This window comes from Dermochelys coriacea, chromosome 23 (genome assembly GCF_009764565.3).
Source record: "Dermochelys coriacea isolate rDerCor1 chromosome 23, rDerCor1.pri.v4, whole genome shotgun sequence".
In the NCBI taxonomy this organism is placed as follows: domain Eukaryota; kingdom Metazoa; phylum Chordata; order Testudines; family Dermochelyidae; genus Dermochelys; species Dermochelys coriacea.
This window is the reverse complement of record NC_050090.1, coordinates 13,643,275-13,668,369: the sequence shown is the minus strand read 5'-3', so window position 1 is coordinate 13,668,369 and position 25,095 is coordinate 13,643,275. Positions and strand designations below refer to the sequence as shown.

General features: G+C 54.1%; 4 protein-coding genes across 18 annotated transcripts in view; 3 read left to right on the top strand and 1 right to left on the bottom strand.

Moving 5' to 3' along the window:
* Nucleotides 1-25,095, bottom strand: part of LOC119846859 (immunoglobulin superfamily member 1-like) — a 597,460-nt gene that overhangs the window by 120,279 nt on the left and 452,086 nt on the right. Inside the window, exons 9-15 of one of the 15 annotated variants that reach the window (XM_043501159.1) lie at nucleotides 14,837-14,899; nucleotides 14,015-14,080; nucleotides 12,853-12,981; nucleotides 12,392-12,419; nucleotides 12,041-12,066; nucleotides 11,689-11,726; nucleotides 10,682-11,059 (exon numbers count right to left, since the gene is read on the bottom strand). The exons of 11 other annotated variants lie outside the window; for them this stretch is intronic. In XM_043501159.1, coding sequence (XP_043357094.1) covers nucleotides 10,814-11,059; nucleotides 11,689-11,726; nucleotides 12,041-12,066; nucleotides 12,392-12,419; nucleotides 12,853-12,981; nucleotides 14,015-14,080; nucleotides 14,837-14,899 — 596 coding nt within the window. In that variant the 3' untranslated portion in view covers nucleotides 10,682-10,813. Of the gene's footprint in view, nucleotides 1-10,681; nucleotides 11,060-11,688; nucleotides 11,727-11,838; nucleotides 11,880-12,040; nucleotides 12,067-12,391; nucleotides 12,420-12,852; nucleotides 12,982-14,014; nucleotides 14,081-14,836; nucleotides 14,900-17,383; nucleotides 17,399-25,095 lie in introns of those variants that run through there. 3 more of the 15 variants (XM_043501160.1, XM_043501163.1, XM_043501157.1) reach the window with 3 other exon arrangements.
* Nucleotides 1-25,095, top strand: part of LOC119847133 (immunoglobulin superfamily member 1-like) — a 660,993-nt gene that overhangs the window by 254,639 nt on the left and 381,259 nt on the right. The window lies entirely within an intron of this gene.
* The window catches only part of LOC119847459 (leukocyte immunoglobulin-like receptor subfamily A member 6), a 652,437-nt gene that overhangs the window by 246,083 nt on the left and 381,259 nt on the right, over nucleotides 1-25,095 (top strand). The gene's annotated exons all lie outside the window — the stretch shown is intronic.
* Nucleotides 1-25,095, top strand: part of LOC119846912 (immunoglobulin superfamily member 1-like) — a 615,137-nt gene that overhangs the window by 237,720 nt on the left and 352,322 nt on the right. The window lies entirely within an intron of this gene.

Here is a 25,095-nt window from a genome sequence, read left to right as displayed (position 1 = left end):
TTTCTAACCATCAGAGGAGTGAAGTTCTGGAGCAGCCTTCCAAGGGAAGCAGTGGGAGCAAAAGACCTATCTGGCTTCAAGATTAAACTCGATAAGTTTATAGAGGAGATGGTATGATGGGATAAACTGATTTTGGCAATTAATTGATCTTTAACTATTCATGATAAATAGGCCCAATGGCCAGTGATGGGATGTTAGATGGGATGGGATCTGAGTTACTACAGAGAATTCTTTCCTGGGTATCTGGCTGGTGAATCTTGCCCACATGCTCACGGTTCAGCTGATTGCCATATTTGGGGTCGGGAAGGAATTTTCCTCCAGGGCAGATTGGAAGAGACCCTGGGGTTTTTTTGCCTTCCTCTGCAGCATGGGGCACAGGTCACTTGCTGGAGGATTCTCTGCACCTTGAAGTCTTTAAACCATGATTTGAGGACTTCAATAGCTCAGACACAGGTGAGAGGTTTATTGCAGGAGTGGGTGGGTGAGATTTGGTGGCCTGCATTGTGTAGGAGGTCAGACTAGATGATCATAATGGTCCCTTCTGACCTTAATATCTATGAGTCTATGAGACTTCAGTTCAGAAGTTGACTAATGAAGGCATTTATATTGAATCCTTAAGTGAAGAGGACAAGAAGTGTTTTTAAGACAACTGAAAAAGTACACAGACTCGATTCTTAAAAATCTACAACAGCGACTTCTAGATTCTACTCAACTTCTACGTAACTTTTACAGATCCCTGTCCTATAAAACAGCAAGAGCTGAGTGGAGTGAGGCACTACCAGCAATGGGGCTGCCATGTGCTTAGGAAAGAATAGAGAATTTGAACATATATTGGAATATCATACAACCAGTGAATGAAGATTTGACTTCAGCTTCTTTTTTATCATCACTAGTGGCTCGACCCGATCTTTGTGCTACGTTTCCTGGGCTGAGAGAAGTAGGAATTCATCTCTTGCTACTCCCAATCACAACAGCTACAGTGGAGCGTTCTTCTTCACCACTGAGTAGAGTTTTGTGTTCTGAAAGAAGTCGCCTTCTGTCTGATCATAGGGGGCGGGGCTTCTCTGAGTAGGGGTCCTATAAAGGTAGCCAGCCAGTCAGGCAGGGGCACTAACAGCTTCAGCGGCACAGAGGCCGGCAAACAGAGCTATAACCAGGGCAGTTTGCATTGCGGTGCTCGTTTGGGGGTTGTTTTTGCTGTGGGTGCTGGAGTTTTGGTGTGGTTTGTGTTTCCCAGATTAACAGGATTTAGGTGGGAAGGTGATGACAGATACAGAGGCAGCACTGGGAGTGACCCAAGTAGTGGAAGACACAATGAAGATGATGGGATGTGGAAGCTGCGGTATGTGCATGATCCTGCAGGGGGTATCTGAAAAGAGTTTCATCTGCATGAAGTGCCATCTGATAGAGCTGATGGAAGAAAAGATCCGAGGATTGGAGATGCAGGTGGAAAGTCTGGTTGAGTTTAGAAAGGGATTTGAGTGGATTATGGAGCAAAGCCATGAGGCGGCTAAAGGGAAAAGCTCAGACTTGCAGATGGAAGCAGGACCGAAGAACTCGGAAGAGACACTGCTGGGTGAAGAAAATGGACAGTGGAAGCATGTGACTAAGAGAACCAGGCAGAGGAAAAGATGGGCTAGTGAAGGAGAAATAGAGCTCAAGAACATGTTTGCAGAGTTGGAAAATGAAGAAGAGGCTCAGCAGGTGGTCACTGAAGGTGGAAGGGCAAGGAAGAAGAGAAGAGTGGCTAGTCCTAGAGGAAAAGGGGAAGAGTCAATGGAGACTACACGAAATATGAGCCCCAGGAGGATACAGGATGGGTTGAAGAGGATTACAAGGGAGAATAGGAATGGAAAGAACTTGCAGCCAGAGGGAACAGGGGACAGACCGGAGAATCACACCATCACCAGGAAAAGGCAGGTCTATGTGATCGGGGACTCCTTCCTGAGAAGAATGGACAGGCCTGTAACCAGAGCTGATCCAGAGAATAGAAGGGTGTGCTGTTTACCAGGTGCTAAGATACGGGATGTGGACCTGAGCTTGAAGAGGATCCTAAAGGGAGAGGGAAAGAATCCACTGATCGTCCTTCATGTGGGAACAAATGATACCAGTAGATTCTCGTTGGAACGTATCATGGGAGACTATGCCAGGCTGGGGAAGACACTTAAGGAAATCGAGGCTCAGGTGATCTTTAGTGGGATTCTACCTGTTCCTAGAGAAGGGCAACAAAGGTGTGACAAAATTATGACTATCAACAGATGGCTCAGGCAGTGATGCTATAAGGAGGGCTTTGGGATGTATGGCCACTGGCAGGCATACATGGATAGAGGACAGTTCTCTCGGGATAGACTTAATCTGAGTAGGGAAGGAAATAGACTTCTAGGATGGAGGCTGGCACAACTGATTAAGAGAGCTTTAAACTAGGAATCTGGGGGAGATGGTTGGGAGATGTCCAGGTAATCTCCATGCCGGATTTTAGCATTGAGAGGGAAGAAAACAAAGTAATGAAGGATACAGCTGTGAGTAGGAGAATGGACATAAGGAGGAAAGGCAGTGTGGATACCAGTCTAATAGGTCATACTGGCTGTAGAATGTGCGTGCTTAATCGGGTAAAGAATGTGTGCGAGGCCAAACAGCAAAAATTAAGATGTTTGTACACCAATGTGAGGAGCCTAGGTAACAAAATGGAAGAACTAGAACTACTGGTGCAGGAAGTGAAACTAGATATTATAGGGATAACAGAAACATGGTGGAAGAGTAGTCATCAGACTGGACTACAGGTATTGAAGGTATGTGCTGTTTAGGAAAGACAGAAATAAAGGCAAAGGTGATGGAGTAGCATTGTATATCAGTGATGAGGTAGAATGTAAAGAAATAAGAAGCAATGGAATGGATAAGACAGAGTCCGTCTGGGCAAAAATCACATTGGGAAAGAAAACTACTAGAGCCTCCCCTGGGATAGTGTGTGGGATGTGCTATAGACCGCTGGGATCTAATTTGGGTATGGATAGAGCCCTCTTTAATGTTTTTAAAGAAGTAAATACTAATGGAAACTGCGTGATCATGGGAGACTTTAACATCCCAATTAGAGACTGGAGGACAAGTGCTAGTAATAATAATAGGGCTCAGATTCTCCTAGATGTGATAGCTGATGGATTCCTTCATCAAGTAGTTGCTGAACTGACTAGCGGGGATGCCATTTTAGATTTAGTTTTGGTGAGGAGTGAGGACCTCATAGAAGAAATGGTTGTAGGGGACAACCTTGGGTCAAGTGATCATGAGCTAATTCAGTTCAAACTGAACGGAAGGATAAACAAAAATAGATCCGTGACTAGGGTTTTTGATTTCAAAAGGGCTGACTTTCAAAAATTAAGGAAATCAGTTAGGGAAGTGGATTGGACTGAAGAACATATGGATCGAAAGGTAGAGGAGGCCTGGGATTACTTCATGTCAAAGCTGCAGAAGCTGTCAGAAGCCTGCATCCCAAGAAAGGGGGAAAAATTCATCAGCAGGAGTTGTAGCCCAAGCTGGATGAGCAAGCATCTCAGAGAGGTGATTAAGAAAAAGCATGAAAGCATACAGGGAGTAGAAGATGGGAGAGATCAGCAAGGAAAGCTACCTTATTGAGGTCAGAATACATAGGGATAAAGTGAGAAAGGCTAAAAGTCGAGTAGAGTTGGACCTTGCAAAGGGAATTAAAACCAATAATAAAAGATTCTATAGCCATATAAAGAAGAAGAAAACAAAGAAAGAAGAAGTGGGACCGCTAAACACTGAGGATGGAGTGGAGGTCAAGAATAATCTAGGCATCGCCCAATATCTAAACAAATACCTTGCCTCAGTCTTTAATGAGGCTAATGAGGATCTTAGGGATAATGGTAGCATGACAAATGGGAATGAGGATATGGAGGTAGATATTACCATATCTGAGGTAGAAGCCAAACTCGAACAGCTTAATGGGACTAAATCAGGGGGCCCAGATAATCTTCATCCAAGAATATTAAAGGAATTGGCACATGAAATTGCATGCCCATTAGCAAGAATTTTTAATGAATCTGTAAACTCAGGGGCTGTACCGTATGACTGGAGAATTGCTAACATAGTTCCTATTTTTAAGAAAGGGAAAAAAAGTGATCCGGGTAACTACAGGCCAGTTAGTTTGACATCTGTAGTATGCAAGGTCTTGGAAAAAATTTTGAAGGAGGAAGTAGTTAAGGACATTGAGGTCAATGCTAAATGGGACAAAATAAAACATGGTTTTACAAAAGGTAGATCATGCCAAACCAATCTGATCTCCTTCTTTAAGAAAGTAACAGATTTTTAGAAAAAGGAAATGCAGTGCATCTAATTTACCTAGATTTCAGTAAGGCGTTTGATACAGTGCCACATGGGGAATTATTAGTTAAATTGGAAAAGATGGGGATCAATATGAAAATTGAAAGGTGGATAAGGAATTTTTTAAAGGGGAGACTACAGCGGGTCATGAAAGGTGAACTGTCAGGTCTGAGGGAGGTTACCAGTGGAGTTCGTCAGGGATTGGTTTTGGGACCAATCTTATTTAATCTTTTTATTACTGACCTCGGCACAAAAAGTGGGAGTGTGCTAATAAAGTTTGCAGATGATACAAAGCTGGGAGGTATTGCCAATTGAGAGAAGGACCGGGATATCATACAGGAGGATCTGGATGACCTTGTAAACTGGAGTAATAGTAATAGGATGAAATTTAATAGTGAGAAGTGTAAGGTCATGCATTTAGGGATTAATAACAAGAATTTTAGTTATAAGCTGGGGACGCATCAATTAGAAGTAACAGAGGAGGAGAAGGATCTTGGAAGATTGGTTGACCACAGAATAACTATGAGCCACCAATGTGATATGGCCGTGAAAAAAGCTAATGCAGTCTTGGGATGTATCAGGTGAGGTATTTCCAGTAGAAATAAAGAGGTGTTAGTACCATTATACAAGGCACTGGTGAGACCTCATCTGGAATACCGTGTGCAGTTCTGGTCTCCCATGTTCAAGAACGATGAATTCAAACTGGAACAGGTACAGAGAAGGGCTACTAGGATGATCCGAGGAATGGAAAACCTGTCTTATGAAAGGAGGCTCAAGGAACTTGACGTGTTTAGCCCAACCAAAAGAAGGCTGAGGGGAGATATGATTGCTCTCTATAAATATATCAGAGGGATAAATACCAGAGAGGGAGAGGAATTATTCAAAATCAGTCCAATGGATATAAACAAATGGAAGAACAAATGGATATAAACTGGCAATCAGGAAGTTAGACTTGAAATTAGACGAAGGTTTCTAACCATCAGAGGAGTGAAGTTCTGGAACAGTCTTCCAAGGGAAGCAGTGGGGGCAAAAGACCTATCTGGCTTCAAGATTAAACTCGATAAGTTTATAGAGGAGATGGTATGATGGGATAACCTGATTTTGGCAATTAATTGATCTTTAACTATTCATGGTAAATAGGCCCAATGGCCAGTGATGGGATGTTAGATGGGATGGGATCTGAGTTACTACAGAGAATTCTTTCCTGGGTATCTGGCTGGTGAATCTTGCCCACATGCTCACGGTTCAGCTGATTGCCATATTTGGGGTCGGGAAGGAATTTTCCACCAGGGCAGATTGGAAGAGGCACTAGGGTTTTTTTGCCTTCCTCTGCAGCATGGGGCACGGGTCACTTGCTGGAGGATTCTCTGCACCTTGAAGTCTTTAAACCATGATTTGAGGACTTCAATAGCTCAGACATAGGTGAGAGGTTTATTGCAGGAGTGGGTGGGTGAGATTTGGTGGCCTGCATTGTGTAGGAGGTCAGACTAGATGATCATAATGGTCCCTTCTGACCTTGATATCTATGAGTCTATGAACTAATGAGCATACCAGTTGAAGGAATGGAAGTAGCAGACACACGAGAAGCCACTAAAGATGAACTCATTGCAATCAAGAAGTTCATGAACAGAGTTGTACAAACTTATAACAAGAAACCAAGAAGGATGTAGACGTAGTGCTTCACAGAGGGCTTGAGTAGCCAACTTTAATTTGTGTGATGATTTTAAACCATGAGTTAAATCTAATAAAATGTTCATCAAACATTTTTCAGTTTTTACTATGGTGCCATACAGCCCCCCTTCACCCTCATGGTCTCACCCTTCATGGGCCCTGACTCCCCCATCTGTAAATTCGAACACCCCCCTTCTCCCCCCCATTTCAATTCCTGGGGAAAACACTGGTTTCCTGTCCGCCTCAGGGGTCAGTTCAAACTTCAGCAGCAAAGCCTGTTTGAAAAGGGCACAGGTCAGTTCAAACTTCAGCAGCAAAGCCTGTTTGAAAACCGTCTCAATACCATCCATTTGGCTAAATGCCCCAATGGCCTTGGGCCCCAGCAGGGGGGTCAGACAGTGTAGCCTGTCTGCGGGGTCAACCTGGTTCAGATCACAAGCCTTCTCAAAGGCTGTGAAATAGGCATCAATACCCCCCCACCCCTTCCTTAAACTGGGGAGGCAGTTTGGTGTCTAGATTCCCCACAACTGGCATCTCAGGGCCCTTCCCCACTTACGCCCCCAGCAGGCCCTCTTGGCCCACTGCTCCTCCAACTCCAACTCCTGCTTCCGCTGTTCCACACGGTCCACCAGCCTCCACTCCTCCAGCTCCAGCTCCTTCGTGTTCAGCTCCAGCTCCAGTCTCCGCAGCTCCTCCAGGGACAAACCTGACTGGGGTCCCCCTGCACTGACTGGGGAGTTCGGTCTGATAGACTCCCGGCTGCTACACAGACTGCCCCCATGGCTAATCCCCAGCTCTCTGGCACCCCGGGAGCCCCCCGGGGTCTGGAGCCTGTTCCTCGGACTGGTCATTTTCTACAAGCTGAGCAATCAGCTGCTCCTTAGTGAGCCTCCCAATGGTCAGCCCTCTCTCCCTGCAGAGACATGCCAGGTCCCTCTTATGGAGCTGGTTGTAGGCCATTTCCATGCTGGTTCCTTTCAATTCCCTCATTTTATCACTGGCAGCCACTCCCTGCAAAGTGCCTGTGCTCGCAGCCAACCGTCTACCAGGTGCATCCGCCAACCATCCTCTGCTACCACGTTCCCACAGACTCCCAGGTCGTGCCCACTCTTGGCCCCGTGCAGCCCCTGGGGGGACCCCCTTCAGTGTGACAGCCCTTCTTGGGGGTCCACTCTCCCTCGGAGTTAAGCCCCTCTGCCTCCTTGAAATGCACCTCTCTGAACCTTAGCATGCCTGTCTCTCACTATGGGCCCCCTCAGGGACTCCATTCGCATTCGACCCCTGGGGGTCTCCACACCCAGAGGGAATAATGCCACCCTGTTCTCTAGACTGGAGTGACTCTCAGCCCACTTAAAATAAGAGGGTTTATTGAGTGTATGAACACTGCACAGGAAACTCTCCGGGCCTCAGGCCTGGCCTCCCTCCGCACAGCACATCCCAGTCTCCCCTGCATCCAGGTGGGCTCTGCCTGCTCCCTCTCTCCAGACCTGAGCCCCCCTGCTTCCCAGCTGGGCATCTAATCTCACTGGCCCCAAGTCCCCACTCTGTCCATTGTCTTCTCTCCAGGTAAACAGGGTCATCTGGGCCTCCTCTCCTCTCTTCCATCCTCTAGCTGGAACCAACTGATCAGGTCACCGGGGTCCTCTCTTCACAGCCCATTGTCCTCCCACTGGCCGGACCCGGCTGTGACTCCCGAGCTGGGCCTCCCTGTCACCAGGTCACCAGTTGCTGGGGTCTCCATTCTCCAGGCCATTGGCCAGGGTCCCAAGTTCTGTCGCTGGTCCCCTGTAACAACAAACTCCCTCTCCCATCACCTCATTAAACCAGTAACACCCAGGGAAACTGAGTCCCACCCCCTCTGCATGCAAACCATTGGAAAAAACAAGGAAAAACCAGGAAACCCCCCACACACACCTTGTCACAGATGGTGACGGCTCCCCCCTGGGGTGATCACCCCGCTGGGGCTGACAGAAATGGAGGGTCCAGGCGCAGGGAGCTCTGCGTTCACGTACAAACAGGAGTGAGATGGAGAGACACAAACCCCTCCCCATGTGTCTATAACCTGACCTTATCACCCAGCCCCAGGGACAGCACCAGGGCTAACAGACACCTCCCTGCATCCACAGTCTGTTATTCCTGGGGCAATTCTGTGCATCTGCAGATGCACTAGGGTTGCCAATTTTGGTTGGCTGTGTTCCTGGAGTCTTCATTAATTAAAAATTAATCTATAATTCCGGGAAACTACAGGCCAATCCTGGAGGTCTGGCGACCCTAGGACATGCATGATTCATCCGTCCTGCATCATTTTGTTTTTTCCCCACATAAAATACAGGCCGCCCAAGAAATGCTGCAGTTCCACCTTTTGCCCACTAGAGGCCACTGTGGCACCACAGCGACCAGAAGCATGAACACAGCCGGCTGTTGTGGCACCACAGCGGCCCCTGGGGGGCAGAGGCGAAACTGCAGCCCTTTCAGGCAGAATGTATTTTCTGTGGGGAAAAATATTCTCTGCCTGCCCAGGGCTGCAGAACCCCCCAGGAGGAGAAGTTCATCATAGCACCTGCCCGCAGAGCCAGGTTAGGGCAGAGAGGGGCACCCAGAGCTGCTGGGGGGGTCACAGACTGGGGCTCAGGAGTTAGTGGGGTGACAACGTTTAGTCTGGGGATAGGTGATGGGGTTGCAGGGACACATGGGGACGGGGGTTGCGCGGACAGGGGCTGATGTGCCTGACTGAATGGGAGAGGCTTGAGGCCAGCCAGGGTCCGCATGTGACAGGCTTCCCAGATCCCTAACAATCCCCTCTCACCAAAAAAACCCAAACCTTCTCCCACCCACACCCAACACCTTACAGGTTCAATCCTAGGCTCCTTCCCTCTCCCTCAGCTCCTCCATTACCCCCGACTCCCACAAGCCTTTGCACTGCTTCTGACAGGTGCAGGAAATACAGTTCTGTCATGTGATTTAAATGAATTACTCAAAGTTCTGTGTTAATATGCAGAGACGGGTTCAGTCACAGAGACCCCCTTGGGACTGTCATCTGACATGCTGAGCCCTCTGAGCCCATTTTCCCTGCCAGCTTGGGACTCCAAAACCCTGCCTTCTTGAGCCAGACACACTATGTTTGCTGCAAACACAGACCCAGGTCTGGTCCACGCCCCCAAAGCTGCAGATTTAACTGAAAACAGCTTAGCAGGTCACCTATCTCCAGCACCCAGACACCCAGCTCCCAATGGGATCCAAACCCCAAATAAATCCATTTTACTCTGTATAAAGCTTATACAGTGTAAACTCATAAATTGCCCACCCTCTACAACACTGATAGAGAGATATGCACAGCTGTTTGCTCCCCCAGGTATTAATCACTTACTCTGGGTTCATTAATAAACAAAAGTGATTTTATTAAGTATAAAAAGTAGGATTTGAGTGCTTTCAAGTAATAACAGACAGAAAAAAGTAAGTTACCAAGCAAAACAAAACAAAACACGCAAGTCAAAGCCTAATTCATTAAGAAACTGATTACAGGTAAATCTCACCCTCAGAGATGTTCTAATAAGCTTCTTCCACAGACTAGACTCCTTCCTTGTCTGGGCCCAATCCTTTCCCCTGGTGCAGTCCTTGTTAGTTCCAGCTCACGTGGTAACTTGGGGATTTCTCATGACTGCAGCCCCTTTTGTTCTGTTCCACCCCCTTTTATAGCTTTGGCCCAAGGCGGGAATCTTTTGTCTCCCTGGTCCCCACCCCTCCTTCTAAATGGAAAACCACCAGGTTTAAGATGGATTCCAGTACCAGGGGATATGATCACATGTCCTGTGAGAGCCCAAGCCTCCACTCTTCCTGGCCTGACTCACGATAAGGCATGAAGGCTTGCAAATAAACAGCCATTTACAACCAATTGTCCTAAGTTAATGGAAGCCATCAAGATTCTAAATCACCATTAATGGCCCACACTTTGTATAATTACAACAGGATTTCAGAGTTATATTTCATATTTCTAGTTTCAGATACAAGAATGATACATACATACAAATAGGATGACCACACTCAGTAGATTATAAGCCTTGTAATGAGACCTTACAAGAGACCTTTTACATGAAGCATATTCCAGTTACATCATATTCACACTTATGAGCATAGTTCCATAAAACATATGGAGTGCAATGTCACAGACCCAGCAAGGGGAAATGCACGGTGGGAACAGGGATGCTGAATGCTCTGAGGTCAGACCAGAAAGGCCGTAGCTGAGGAAGCTTTTTGCCCTGGACAGCGTGCCCTGAGGGGAGTTGCGCCACCCCAGAGTCCTGGCTGGCTGCATAAAGAGCAGTTCCAGAACATCGGACCTGTGACTCCATCACAGTTGGTGGCAGTGGTGTGATCAACTGCACCCTTGGATGAAGCATCCTGCAGTAAGTGACTGGGTAGTGGTAGAACGAAGGGGGGTTGGCCACACCCTACCCCAGAGCAGTCATGTCCCAGTGTTGGGCAAGGGGTCCCTGGATACTCAGACTCCGCGCCTCACCCCAGAGTGATCCCATCTGCCCCAGGTGTAACACACACTCCCAGTGCGGGTACAAGGGGGCTGTGGGTTACTCGGGGGGTGGTTTGTGGTTCTGTGCTTATTACAAATCTGGAGATTAAAAGGATGCAAAATAACACAAACAGATGCCTCAGTGCGTCCTCTCTGCCTCCTGGTGCTGAGCCCCCCCTGACCCCCCACCCGTGGGGCTGGGTGTGGCAGCACCTGCTGGAGGGAGGGCTATGGAGGGGGCTATAAGCTGAGCCCAGTCTCTGGGGGGAGGGAATCACTCTGTCACCCTCTGGTGGCTGCCACTCCCTGCCCCGTCACTCCGATGACTCCCCCTGGGTTCACACTATGGGGCTGGGGGGGTGCCCCTGCACCCTGGGGGCTCTGCCTGTGGGCTCCCCGGCTCACATTGATGGCAGCATACAGGACGGGCTCGGGGGCATGGGCCGGGCCCCCTCGTTTGGCCTGCAGTGCCTGGCGGTCCAGCTCGGCGTAGATGAGTCCCTCAGCTTCAGGGTCGGGCTCCTGGGGCTGGGAGGGGAGAGAGACACATCTGTGTGTGCGTGTGTGTGTGCCAACACCAACCCACACACACCAGACAGTTCTGACCCCAGTCACCGGGGGCAGCAATGTCCCCCACAGCCCCCTTTCCCCCTATGAACAGATGCTCTGACATGCTCTCTCCTATCCAGCAGGGGGCTCTGGAGAGCTGCTCTTCCCCCACAGCCCCACCAGGGAATCCAGCAACACTATCCACCCACCCACTCCAGCCCACAGAGCTCCATGGGGCAAAGATCAGGGAAATCCCCCCCCCCGGCACCTGCCCCCCATGGAATTCCACTGACCCTCTGCAAACCCCAGACAAATGCAAACGTTTGAAGGATGGTTTGAGGGGGTCAAGGTGAGTTTGGAGTGTGCAGGGTCAGGCTCTTATTCTCTGTGTTCTGGGTCTCCCACCCCTCTTCGGGGGAGCCTGGTTGCTGATCCCCAGCTCTGGTGTCTGCCCTGAGGGGGCACAGGGGGGCCAGGCAGAGTCTGGGGGGGCCGGTGTCAGAACATGGCTCTGGTGGGACCTGTGCAGGGCTGAATGAAAGGGGGTGGGGGAGACTGGATGGTGCATTGGTGCTGGGGGGACGGGTCAAGGAGTGGGGGGAACTTACCAGGACATCCAGCTGCTTCCCTTCGCCCATAAGGGCGTCTGTGGAATAGAGACACACCCTCGATGAGGGGCTGGGTCCAGATCAGGGCCACGGGCCCAGCCCCCATCTTAGGCCTTCGCAGACTGGCCAGCCTGCCCCCCAGTGCACTGGGGTGGGGCAGGGTCACTAGCCCCATGGTGCAGAGGGGTAAACTGAGGCACAGAGCAGGGCAGGGGTGCCCCCAAAGACACACAGTGAGTCAGTGTTGCACCCCACATCAGCATGCCACCCCCAAAGAACACAGTCCCTGCTAGGGGACACCCGCCCCTCCCCTCCCCCCTGCTCCATGGCTGCCCCCTCATGTGTGACTTACAGACTGTGGCTGCAGCCTTGGACTCCCTGGGGAGAAACAGAGAGAGAGATAGTAACAGAACCCAGGAGTCCTGGCTCCTAGCCCCCCTGTTGTAACCACTAGATGCCACTCCCCATCCCCGAGTCGGGAAGAGAACCCAGGAGTCCTGGCTCCCAGCCCCTTCCTGCTCTAACCACTAGACACCACTCCCCATCCCATGCCAGGGAGAGAGAACCCAGGAGTCCTGGCTCCCAGCCACCCCACAATCTAACCATTAGATTGCACTCCCCTCCCTGAGCCGGAGAGAGAACCCAGGAGTCCTGAGTTTTGGGGCAGGTAGATCGGGGATGGGAAGCAGAGCTGGGGTCTCACCTGGTCTGTCTTGGGTCTGGTCCTTTCCCTGCAGAGACACGAAGCAGAATTGTCCACGATTCGACCCTGATCCCCATGTACCAGCCCTGCCCCTCAGCCCTATAGGGCAGCTGGGATGGGGGGCCCAGGAGGGAGTCCCACACACCGCTCTGCCAGGGGGAGCCCCACCCCCTCCAGCTGCGGAGCCTGGATACCCTAGAGACAGGTCCCTGCCCCCTGCAGCACAGCGCCCCCTAGTGCCCTCCCCGCCCTTCTTACTGCAGCACAGCGCCCCCTCCTGCTGCCCACGGGGTCTGGGGCCAGTTCTCACTGTCAGGGGAGAGCGCCCCCTGCTGGGCCCCTGCCCCACCCCCTGGGTGTCCTTCCCTGTCTCCCATCCAAGCCTTGACCCCTTCCCAGCCTGGCTTAGCCGCGGCTTTAACCCTTCCCTCTCTGGGCGGGGCACTCACTTCCTCCGGTTCTTCCTCGGGCACTTCTGGAGCAGAGGAAGGCCAGGAGGAGGAGGAGGAGGAGGAGGCTGGCGGCCGCCGCGCTCACCCCGGCGATGATGGGGTGGGTCAGATCCGGTGCTGCGCTTGGTTCCGATCCACCTGGGAAGCAGCACCAGGCCGGGAGCGCCGTGAGAGGCTGGTTCGTTACCTGCTGCCCCAGGCCCTCCCCCTCGAGGACCCAGGGACCCACAGCAGAACATGCTATGGGGCTAATGGGGGGGCAGGAGCAGAGGGATCTGGGTACTAGTGGTCGGGGGTTCCCTCCCAAAGGCAGAGGGCTGTACTGGGATGGGGATAGGGTGTGTGGGGGGGTCTACCTCAGGCCCCATGCTTGTGAAGCCAGCTGGGCCCAGATCCTGCAGCACCCGCCCCCCTGCCCTCAGGTCCTGCCCCTGTCCTAGGAATTTCTCAGCAGCTTCAGCTCACTTCTGCGCAGAAACCATATGGGTGGGTGGATGGCAGTGGGAAGGGGCTTCTGGCTGGGGAGGGCGCTTTGAGATCATTGGGAGAACCATGCCCTGGTGAAGTGATCAGCAGCCAAAGAGGTAATGCTGCTGTCATTGCAACAGCCATCATTAGGTTCCAGAGTCAATGATGTGCCACTCTGAATTGGTGGATTCAAGTGTTAACACAATGTCTATCTGGATTGATAGGTTCCAGGGTTAATGCCCCACTGGGCAGCACCCCAGCGAAGGGGGAGCCCTGCTTCTGAGCCATTCCCCTGGCCTGTCTGCAGACTCAGGCCGACAGATGGGATACAAGGGAACATTATCCCTGGGTCTCCTTCCTTGGCCCTGTTCTCCCAGTGGGATAGGCACTGAGTGGTGCCCTACATGGGTGGTTCTGTTGTGCCAGTGGGCAGCACGACATCCTGGTATGTGGGGCCCCGGGGTGGGACTGTGCATTGGGAAGAAGCAGGCCCTGGCCCTGCCAAGCCAATCTGGCATCTGTCCAGTGACACCCCCCCACATATGAAATGTGTCCCGTGGGAGGTTTCAGATGGCACATTCGCTGTAGGGATCTGCCCCCATCCCACCCTTTGTGGCTCCCCCTGGGGGCGGCTCCTTAGGGTGCACAAAGCTGTTTCGGGGGTTGGGGGTTGATGGTCATTTCCTGCCCCCAAACCCGGTACCTGGCCCCGCGCTGCCTGGGCGGGTGGGAGCCGGGGTCGTTCCTGGCTGAGTTGGGTCGGTTCCCCCCGTGGGAATAGAACCAGCATCTGTCAGGGGTGGGGCAAGGTGGGGTGTGGCTGGTTCAGCACCCCTGGGGATCCCAGAATGGGGAAGATCAGCCCAGCGAGACCCTGAGCGCAGATACAGGCCCTGCCTGGCTCCACGGAAACCGGAACCAAAATCATTACTGACTTGTATTAATTACCAGGAGCTCCTGTCGTGGGCCAGCTCCCCCGTGTACTCGGAGCTGTACGGACACACGACACAGAGATGGTCCCTGCCCAAGTCAGGTGCCATTCACACCTGGAGTCACTGCAGAGCAGGTCTGGGTTCGGCTGTGCCTATTTCAAAGGAGGAACGTCCCACTGTCTACAGAAGTACAGGGGAGCTTCCCAGCCCAACGGGGCTGTATCAAACCAGGGGGTGCGAATTCCGACAGCCCAGACTCACTCTGAGATCATTAGTGGGGGTTGGGAACCACACGGGATTCGTCATTTCAGGTCCAGTTTTCATGTAGACAAAGGTCTTAGTCCATCTTTCTATCCCTCACCAGACATGCTCCTATCTCTCCATCACCCTACATTCCCAAGGACCCATATTCCCACTGATCTGTGGCCGTCCGTCCCCATGAATCTGTCCATCACTCTCTATATAGAAGAATTGAACCCATCAGTTCTGTCTGCAGGGACTAGCCCCCTCCAAATGGCCCGAATGGCCCCGTGGGTGTCTGAGCGGGGAGCCCTGTTCCCTAGGGGATGAATTGTTCCATTTCTCCGGCTCACCTTCTCCCGCTGGCTCCGTCATGGGGGGATCCGGCTGCTGGGTCCCAGCTGGGTTGGTTCCCTCTGTGGGATGAAAAAGAGCATCAGCTGGAATGCGGAAGGGAGGGAACCGAGCACCCAGCCATCGGCCCTGAAACTCCAGCGGCTGCTGCTGTCCCCTGGCTGGGGAACCCCCACAGTGACTCCGTCCCCACTCTGTGCCCCCATCTGGGCATCTCCTCTGCTGGGCCCAGGGCTCAGGTCAGAGCCTGGCTCTCAGTGTCTCACTGGGGCCAAGACCCCCTGAGGGCCCAGCTGGGTGTGGGGCTGGAAGCAGGAAAAACTGAGCCGGGCCCCTTACCTGCTACCACCAGCTCCATGGGGTCGCTGGGCTCTGGCCAGATGGGCGGGTCCCACTTGGTGCTGTGTTGGCAGCTGCAGCTCCCTGCATCTCTCCAGCTCACGTTGCGGATGGGAAATTCAACCAAGTCCCCAGCGGAATCTCTCGCGCGCAATGTGTCTCCAGATTTGGGTCTGGACACAGAGAAGGGCCAACACCCTGTTTCCTGGCAGCTGATGGCCTGGCCCTTCCCCCCTGAAAGGTGAGAGCTAAAGGGTTGGAGAACAAAGGAATCAGGTGCCCCCCTGGCCCCGGAAAGGGACAAAGCCCAGAGGAGGAGGGGCTGGAGGGTGAGTCAGTTTGGGGCTGCCTGGGGACATGGAGTGAAGTGCAGACGGGGTTGTCTGGCTCGCTGTCCCCCAAAATGAACCTGGCTGAGGGGTCCTGTTTTCTGTACCTAAAAGCTGTTTTAGACTGTGTTCCTGTCATCTAATAAAACTGTTTGGCTGGCTGAGAGTCACATCTGACTGCAAAGTTGGGGGGCAGGACTCTCTGGCTTCCCCAGACCCAGCCTGGGTGGACCCGCTGTGGGAAGCACACAGAGGGGCAGAGGATGCTGAATGCTCCGAGGTCAGGCCCAGGAAGGGGGCAGCCGGGTGAGCTGTGTGTCCTGCAGACAGGCTGCTCCCAGAGAGGAGACTCCCCAGAGTCCTGCCTGGCTTCGTAGGGAGCAGATCCAGAGCATGGCCCGGGGACTCCGTGACACGGAGCACCAGGATCGGGAGTTAGAACTAGGCACTAGGCCAGAACCCCCCGCGCTACGTTTGCCTCCTGTCGCTGCGCCTGAAGGTGCCGGGCAGACGTTTTGTCTGTACTATTGGCTTTACTTTCGCTACAGCTCACTTCCTCCTCATTTCTTCAGCCCATTTCTCTTTGCTCACAGCTCATTTCCATGACGTTTCATTCGTGCTTTACTTCTCTTGCGGTTTTCTAATGATCGCTTAGGTAACGTAGAGACTCTTTTTGATTCGTAAAAAGAAAAGGAGTACTTGTGGCACCTTAGAGACTAACAAATTTATTAGAGCATAAGCTTTCGTGAGCTACAGCTCACTTTCACCGCCAGGTTCTTCCTTTAACTTTCCCCCTCCTGCCTCTGTCTTTCCTGTAGCTCACGAAAGCTTATGCTCAAATACATTTGTTAGTCTCTAAGGTGCCACAAGTCCTCCTTTTCTTTTCGTCTTTCCTCTGTCTGCCTCCCCCTGTTCCTGCCATCTCTGTCCCAGCTCAACGGGACTCTCTCCCTGCCAGCTCTCTGCCGGGCACCCTTCGATGACACAGCTCGGCCACCGGGTCCCTTTCCACTGGCTCCCTGCTCGCTGGGTCCCTTCATTTCTGGTGCCAGTTGCTCCTCGCTGGTTGCTGGTGTCTCTCTCCCGGCGCTGGGCAGCCTCCCTCCAAACTCTACCAGCCGTTTCCCCAGGAGCGCTGGGGGCGGGGGGAGGAACCACTGTCCCCCGCTGTTTTCTTTCTCTCCCCACCACAAAAAAATCCTGCCCCAGGCTCGAGCTGCCCCCACTTCTGCTGCTTCCTTGGGGGTCTCCCCACAGCAGCTGTTTCCAGGCTGCTTCTGAGTAGCCACCATGTGCAGCTCCCACTGCGCTTTAACCCGACAGCACCCAGCCCAGGTGGGCATCACCCAGCCAGCCCTGGAACGCGGTCACAGGCTGGGGGCAGGGCAGCCCCTGGGCCCTGACTCCTCTGTGCATCCCTGGGGCGGGAGCAGCTTGAGGAGCCTCCCCCTGAGAAAAGCCCCTGCTGTGCAGTTCCCCCGGGGCAGGGATCTCCCCTCCCTCGGCCTTGAACCTCCAGCAGCTGCTGCTGCCCCTTACTGGGGAACCCACCAGTGACTCCATCCCTGCCCCCCACCCGGGTTTCCCCTCTGCTGGGCCCAGGGTTCAGGGCAGAGCTTGGCTCTGAGCGTCCTCTTGGCGCAGAGACCCCCTGATCAGGGGCATGCACAGGAATAAAAATGTGGCGGCTTTTGGAGGGGCACTTTGTGTGCCCCCCGCAGCCAGAGGAGCTGGCTCTGCTCCCCAGAGGAGTTCTGTGCTCCGGCCCCACTGATTCAGGAGGCCCCTGTGCCTGCTTTCCCCCTTGCACATGCCCCTTCCCCGAGGGTCTGGCTGGGTGTGCAGCTGGGACCGGGGATACTGAGCCAGGCCCCTTACCTGCTACCACCAGCTCCACGGGATCGCTGGGATGTGAACAGGTCAATTGGTACCGTTTGTCTTGATAATAGCAGCTGTAGCTCCCTGCATCTCTCCGGCTCACATTGCGAATGGAAAACTTGGCCAGATCCCCAGCCGGTTCCGTGTCCCGCCACGCGTTCAGGTTTCCATCTTTTTACAGAAGGAACCTCACATTCTGGCGCTGACCCCAACACCGGACAGTCACAGCTCCCCCCAGGGCGACCCCCCCATTGGGGCTCAAAGAGATGGAGGGTTTGGGGTACCTGAGTTCTGCAATGAGAAAGAGAAAGGCCGTGAGACACACCCCGGCACAGTCACTGTGCCCCATCCTCGCTGCATGGTCCCAGAGATTGGGCCCATGGGAGAAAACCCAGCCAGAGGAACCTCTCCAAGATCCCAGAGATTCCTGGGATCTGCAACTGAAACTGCCTGAGGACCTAAATCCAGAGCAAACCTCTGTATTCCTCTATCTATTTAATGGGACCCTTTAGTCTGGGACCCAGGACTCCTGGGTTCTATCCCCAGCTATGGGAAGGGTGTGGGGTGTAGTGGTTAGATCGGGAGGGGGCTGGGAGTCAGAGGTGCTGGGTGCTGCACAGACACAGTGAGAAAAAGCCAAGTCCTGATGATCTAACCAGACACAAGGTGCAGGAGGGGTGATTATCTCCCATTCATACAAGAGGAAATGGAGGCACAGGCAGGTTAAATGACAACCCAAGGAGTTTCAGAGTAGCAGCCGTGTTAGTCTGTATTCGCAAAAAGAAAAGGAGTACTTGTGGCACCTTAGAGACTAACAAATTTATTAGAGCATAAGCTTTCGTGAGCTACAGCTCACTTCATCGGATGCATTTGGTGGAAAAAACAGAGGAGAGATTTATATACACACACACAGAGAACATGAAACAATGGGTTTATCATACACATTGTAAGGAGAGTGATCACTTAAGATAAGCCATCACCAACAGCAGGGGGGGGAAAAGGAGGAAAACCTTTCATGGTGACAAGCAAGGTAGGCTAATTCCAGCAGTTAACAAGAATATCAGAGGAACAGTGGGGGGTGGGGTGGGAGGGAGAAATACCATGGGGAAATAGTTTTACTTTGTGTAATGACTCATCCATTCCCAGTCTCTATTCAAGCCTAAGTTAATTGTATCCAGTTTGCAAATTAATTCCAATTCAGCAGTCTCTCCTTGGAGTCTGTTTTTGAAGCTTTTTTGTTGAAGGATAGCCACTCTTAGGTCTGTGATCGAGTGACCAGAGAGATTGAAGTGTTCTCCAACTGGTTTTTGAATGTTATAATTCTTGACGTCTGATTTGTGTCCATTCATTCTTTTACGTAGAGACTGTCCAGTATCTGCCTGGAGACCCCCATGATGGTCTGGCTGGGTGTGGGGCTGGGAACAGGGACACTGAGCCAGGCCCCTCACCTGCCACAGTGATCGGCACAATGTTGCTGGGATCTGACCAGTTGGGCAGCTCTGTTCTGGAGCAAGATCGGCAGCTGTAGACCCCTCTGTCTTGCCATCTGGTGCTGGGGATGGTGAATTCACCCCCGTCCCCATCAGCATCCAGCTTCCAGTGCCCCAGGCTGGAGGGTCTTGGGCTTTCCCGGGGCGCCGGCCCTGCAGAGGCAATGGGGGAATGAAGGGAGGAGCCTGCTGGCCAGGATGTTGGTGAGCTGAGCGTGTCGACCAGGGGCTGGTTCTCCTCACAGCGCTGGGGGCATATGGAGGAGCAGCAGGGCTGGGGTGGGTAGGTGAAGGGGCAAAGCAGGGAGAGGACAGCGAAAGCGGGAGCACGTAGAGGGCTGATGGGTGGGCAGCAGAGGTGACACGTAACCGGCCTCGGCCTGGCACCTGCCCGCACCCACCAGCTACCGCAGCTCGCGCCGGGCGGAAACAGGACGGGGGGGGGAAGGGCCTTGCTGGCCGAGAGCCGTCACGCAGTGGGGGGCTGCGCTGATGAACCAGCAGGGGAGCGGCTGGCCCCACACGCTGCATCTTCGGCCTGCAACCAGCCTTGCACACCCACCCCATCGTTGGCCACTGGACCCGCCACTCACCCTTGGTGGGCAGGCGGCTGGCGAGCAGGGATCCGGCCAGTACTGATGGGGGGGGGGAGACAGAAAATACGGGACCATTTGCCTGTTTTTAAGAAAAACTTGGGACACCTGCAGGAGGGTTAAATACAGGACTGTCCCTTTAAAAACAGGTTTCAAAGTAGCAGCCGTGTTAGTCTGTATTCGCAAAAAGAAAAGGAGTACTTGTGGCACCTTAGAGACTAACAAATTTATTAGAGCATAAGCTTTCGTGAGCTACGATGAAGTGAGCTGTAGCTCACGAAAGCTTATGCTCTAATAAATTTGTTAGTCTCTAAGGTGCCACAAGTACTCCTTTTCTTTTTTTTAAAAACAGGAGGTCTGGTCACCCTACACCACCCCCCAGGCAACCAGCGGTCACCCCTGACTGCACTGGGGGCAGGTTCTGATCTCAGCCCCCTGGATAAACACAAGGACATTGAACTGATTTTGGGGGTGAAGGTTCAGGGCTCAGCTCCTCTTTTCCTCTCCCCCTTCCCCTCCCTGTCCTGAACACTAAAGTTTCCCCTGCCCCACAGATACTCACGACCGGACACCTTGCTCTGCCTGGCCAGCCAGCAGCCTGGAAAGGAGAGGGCCCGTTAGGGACCAGAAGCCAGAGTGACTCAGTTCCCCTCGCCCAATGGGTACAAGCCCTGGTCTCGGATTCCCCCCACCATGGGCACATGCCCTGGTCTCAGATCTGCCCCACCCCCACCCCCGGACACATGCCCTGGTCTCAGATACCCCCCACTAAGCCACATGGATACACGCCCTGGTTATCTCTGGTACTCACAGAGGTAGAGGATGATGGGAGCAGATGCCATGATGGGTTAGCAAGGGGCCCCTCAACCCTGTCTCCAACACCCAGTGTCCAGTTCCACCGAGCCCCAAATAAGAAACTCAGCTGGTGGCTCCAGCTACAGGAAGTTGACGATGTCTCGTCTCTTCCTGCGTCCATCACATGTTGTCTCTAATCTGCAGGTGAAATCTACTGCGGTCAAAGGAAGCAGGGGGCTTTGCAAAACCCAGGGACTGTCAGCCTGGCCAAGCATCATGCAGCTCACAGCTTGTCTGTGTCTCTGTGGAGAAGGGGACAGGTCACCCGCCACGCACCCTGCAGCCTTGAGTAAGGCGCATCAGGCTGAGAGCCGGGTGACCACGGGGTCTGGTCTTCAATCTTCCACTGTCCCCGATTTCCATGAAAATTCCATCCCCTTTTCATTCTGGGTTCAAGCCCGGCTGGTGACCCACGTAGGTAAAGTTTCTCCATCCCTTGGCAATAAAACATCATATTGTTTTCACAGCCACGGTGGGTCTCCCGGTTTCTACACCCGGCCCTGTTGGCAGGGCCTTGCACCCCGAGTGCAGCACCTTTCCCAGCTCACATCGCTGCGGGAAAGCGAGGAAGAGGGCCAGGGACGGACCAACTCTGAGCATCTGGCCCCCAGCTCCACACCATCTACAGCAAGTGAGTGGCATGTAGTGTATCCTCAGAGGTGTCCCTGTTTTACCTGGGGAGGGGCCGAAATGGGGGGAATCTCCTACCCGGGAGACTAGATTCGCTAACATAGCCCCCTGCAGCCCTTCGCTGTGGGCCAGGGCAGCGTGTTTCCAGCCAGGTGTTCTCCAGAGCCGTCTCCAGTGTGGGGGGAAATGTCCCAGCCATGGGGTTCCCAGCCTCCCCTTGTAGGAGACTGTTTCCAGGGCTGAGTCTCTGAGGGAGCCAGACCCTGCCAGATGCTGAACACCCAGAAACCCCAATCAATGAAATCGGTGAGAACTGGGGGGACTCGTGATTGGGACCTTGTGAACTTTAGCTGGGGGTTCCCAGGATAAGTTCAGACTCCTTCCCGGATTCTGTTCTTTCTCTAGCCTGGCAGGGAGTGTGGCCCGGAGCAGGGGCGGGGGCGGGGGGGGAGCTGCTGGTCCAAACTCACTGCTCTGAAAGGATGAGACTCCCCCGGTGTCCAGTGCCTCAGTGGTGAGGAGGAGCGTTGGGAGCAGCCTGTCCTGGGAACTCCTGCCCGTGGGGTAGATTGCAGTCCCTGTGCCCTGGGGTGGGGCGTGCGGTGAGGGGGAGTTGCCCCAGGGGAGGGGAAATGGGGGGAGCGGGGAGGCCTGTTAGTGAGAGGCTGCCTTGACCCCACACTCATGGCTGCTCCCCACTGAGTCCCTGGGTGGAGCGGCTCAGGCAGATGCTGTGGATGGAGGTTGTGAAGGTGGCTCCAGGGCCCCTGGGAAGCCGGTGCCGGCTGGCCCAGGAGGAGAGCGGCCTCTCTGTCCCCACTCGCGCGCACACACCTGATTGGAATCGACATGAACAAGCACTCGGAGGAGAACGGTTGTTTTCCATAAAGCCCCTGCTCCTGGACTCAAGCGGATACATGATGATTTCAGGCTCCATTCGTAAAGAGAAAGTAAGTTTCCAAATGTGACCCCATTGCCCCTAAGTGGCGCACAAAGCAGAAGGCCAATAAAAAGAACATCAAATCTGTTAGTTTTTTCATAATCTTATGATTTTAAAGCCAATCTCATGATTTTTGGTGAGCCTGATTCAGGATTCTGGAACATTTGGGGTTGGCAATACTGGATTTATAACCCAACACCAGCCAAAAATTGATCGCTTGGGCAACACAGCTCTGTCTGCCAGATACCAAGGCAGGATAGATGTGTTCATATAAATACAGTCTGGTCCCAAAGCCTTTTCCTCCCAGCTCATCATGAGCTGTCAACAGAGAGTTCATTCAGATCTTGCTTACCCACGCAATTAAAGGATGGAGTCATAATGCATGTGCACAAGGTGGCAGAGTTAAGGCTGTTTGAGAAACCTTAACTGAGGCATTTCCTGGTCCTGGAGGGTTTGACTCTGCAGCCTTCCCGCTCAGCCTGGAGGGTGACATGAGCCGTGGCACCATGTGAGGAGCGGGCACAATGGGGAACACCTGGGTTTGCTGCCCCTTGTGCCACAGGTGAGCAGTGATGACGGGTTTACACTGTAACGCCTGGTTCTAAGGGGCTTTTCTCAGCATGTGAATTAAATAAACCAGGTTCAAAAGAAAACTGGAGCAAGAGAAATTCCATCCTGGACCCCCAATGGGTCACCAGCTGGGAGAGACCCAGAGACCTTCTAATGCCCCCGCAGAGACCCTGTCAGTGGTTATGTGGCCAGGCCCCTAGAGAGGGACGTGACACAGGCTTTGTCTATATGTCATTGGCTAGAGGGCAGCAGAAAGCTGGAGGTCAGGAAGGTTTGACTCAGTTCTGGGCTTTGGCAGGGGAGTGGGGACTAGTGGTTAGAGCCGGGGGGTGGAGCTGGGGCCAGGACTCCTGGTGTCACAATCGTGGTGTCACCCCTCCGGGGCTCGCACACAGCACTGGGCCAGGCCGGGGCTGCATTAAAGGTGCATCAGCTGCCCGGCCGAAGGGTCCCAATGAATCTCCTTCAATCAGCCCCCTTGTCCCAGGTCCCCGGCCCCCCTGCTCACCAGCCCCCCAGGAGCCTTCACCCCCAGAGTAGGAGGGAGACGAGCAGCAGATTCATTGTGAAGCAGGGTCATTCCCCACCCACCTGATTCCCCCCGCGCCTAACCCCCCCCTCAGTATCCCAGCTTGCTGCCCCCCTTGGCAGGGGCAGGGAGAAAGGTAACTGTGGGGTTGGGGCCATTATGGGGCAGAGAATGTGCAGCAGAGGGACTGTGAGGGGAGACTGAGAGAACACAAAGGAAAATGGGGGACCCTGAGGCTGAGGGGCTGGAGCTGCGGAGGGATGTGGGGGGGGCAGTGAGAGGGGAGGCTGCTGGGGATAGAAGTGGCAGCCCAGGGGACACTAGGGGGTGCTGCCCCCCCACTCCTCACACCCCCCAACAATCCTGTGTCCCAAGCTCTGACCTTCTGTGGTGGGGGAGGGGAGTCTGTCTGCCTTCAAACTCCTGTCCCCCATCCCAGCCCCCTCCCCTCAACCCCCCTCCTGACACGCCCAACCTACTTCCCTCAAACTCCCGGCTCCCCCAATCTGGCTCCCCCCATATGCCCACCGGGTTGGGGGTTCAGCCGGGGGAGGGGCGATGGCGTCGGGGTCCCTCTCTCCGGCCACTCTGCTCAGGTCATCTCTGTGGAGCAGGGTCCGGGCGGCCCGGGGGGCCCAGGAGACGGGGGGTGGCAGCCAGGAGGGTGAAGCGAGTCTCTTTCTTTAAGGCCCCAAAGGGTGGTGAGTGGCACAGTCCGTCCCCGCAATATTTTATCCACCAATGAGGCCTCGTTTCTGACACCCCAAATTTGGGTCACAGATTTCTGCTCCCCACTTCTCCTGTGTCCCAGGCGGGCCCCAGCCCGGCCCTCAGGGTCTGTCCGGCGGCCGCTCAGGTTGGACTAATCCCTTCTTTGTGTCTCACCGACTTTCCCCCCAAAGTTCATTTGTCCAGGTTCTCATGATGCTGCCTGAACTTCTCACTTGCCTTCGTCGGCTGAACCCACCACAAGGGGACATTGGGAGGCTCCAGTATCACAGCCGCCCCTGGGGTGGGGAGATTTGGGGGGCAGGGAAGAAGGAAGCTCTAGGGGTTTGTACAATAGAAATACAGGGCAGGGGAGATTTAGGGAGAAAGGGGGAGAGAAAAGGGGCTGGGGGACCCCACTGAAGAGAGAAGAGAGGGACAGGCACCTGGGGGGCAGTAAGTGCCGTTATTCCAGTGCCAGGGCCAGATGCAGCGTCCCCCTCCCCACTGACAGCCCGAGGCAGAGACCGGCCCAGCAGGACCAGCGAGTGAGACCCTGATGCCCTCCAGGGGCTGCTCTGCGGAGAGCCCGATGCGCCCAGCGCTGGGGCAGCTCCTCTAGCTGGTACCGCAGGGACTGGTGCTTGCGGGGCCAGAAGTCCGGGGTTCAATCCTGGGGGGCAGCAGTCGGGTGAGGAGCAGTCTGGGGGCGGGATTCTCAAGCCAGGGGGTTTGGGGGCAGGGAGATTTGTGCCGACATCTCAGTCCCCCAAAGGGAAGCGGTTCATCCCCTGGGGAGATTATCTTCTCTGCACAGTCGGATCCAGGCTCCTGGGGGTGCAGAGAGATGGTGGGTTAGAGGGGCCCCATGTCACCCTAGGCCCAGCCCCTGGGGGGAGCAAGGGGCACAGAACAGGAGGTCACCTCACCTAGGGTGCTCCCCTTGGGCGGCTATGATAGGCCTCGGCCAGAATCAGCCCCAGGACAAGCAGGACCACGGCGCTCAGCGCCAGGCGGGTGTTGTTGGCGTAGGTGAAATCCAGGTACCCGGGGGGGGCTGCTGCGGGGGGAAGGGGAGAGTCACTCGGCAGCTCGGACAGGGAGATCTGCAGCTGGCGCTGCCCCAGGAGTGGAGCTCCCAACCCCCCTCTCTGGCAGGTCTGGCCCAGGCCCCCTCTGGGGGTCTCCCAGGTGCTGCGGCTCTGGGGCCTCCCTGTGGCCAGACCCCCTCAGGGGAGGGCATGTCCTGCTGCCCCAGGGGGCCTGAGTCTCAGCTTCTCCGGTGAAATGGGCACCTGGGCAATTGAACTGCCCCCTGAACCACCCGGGACCCCTATAGTGCCCCTCTGTCCACCCCCACAGGTTCCTCTTCCCTGGCCTGTCTGCTGTGCAGTGAG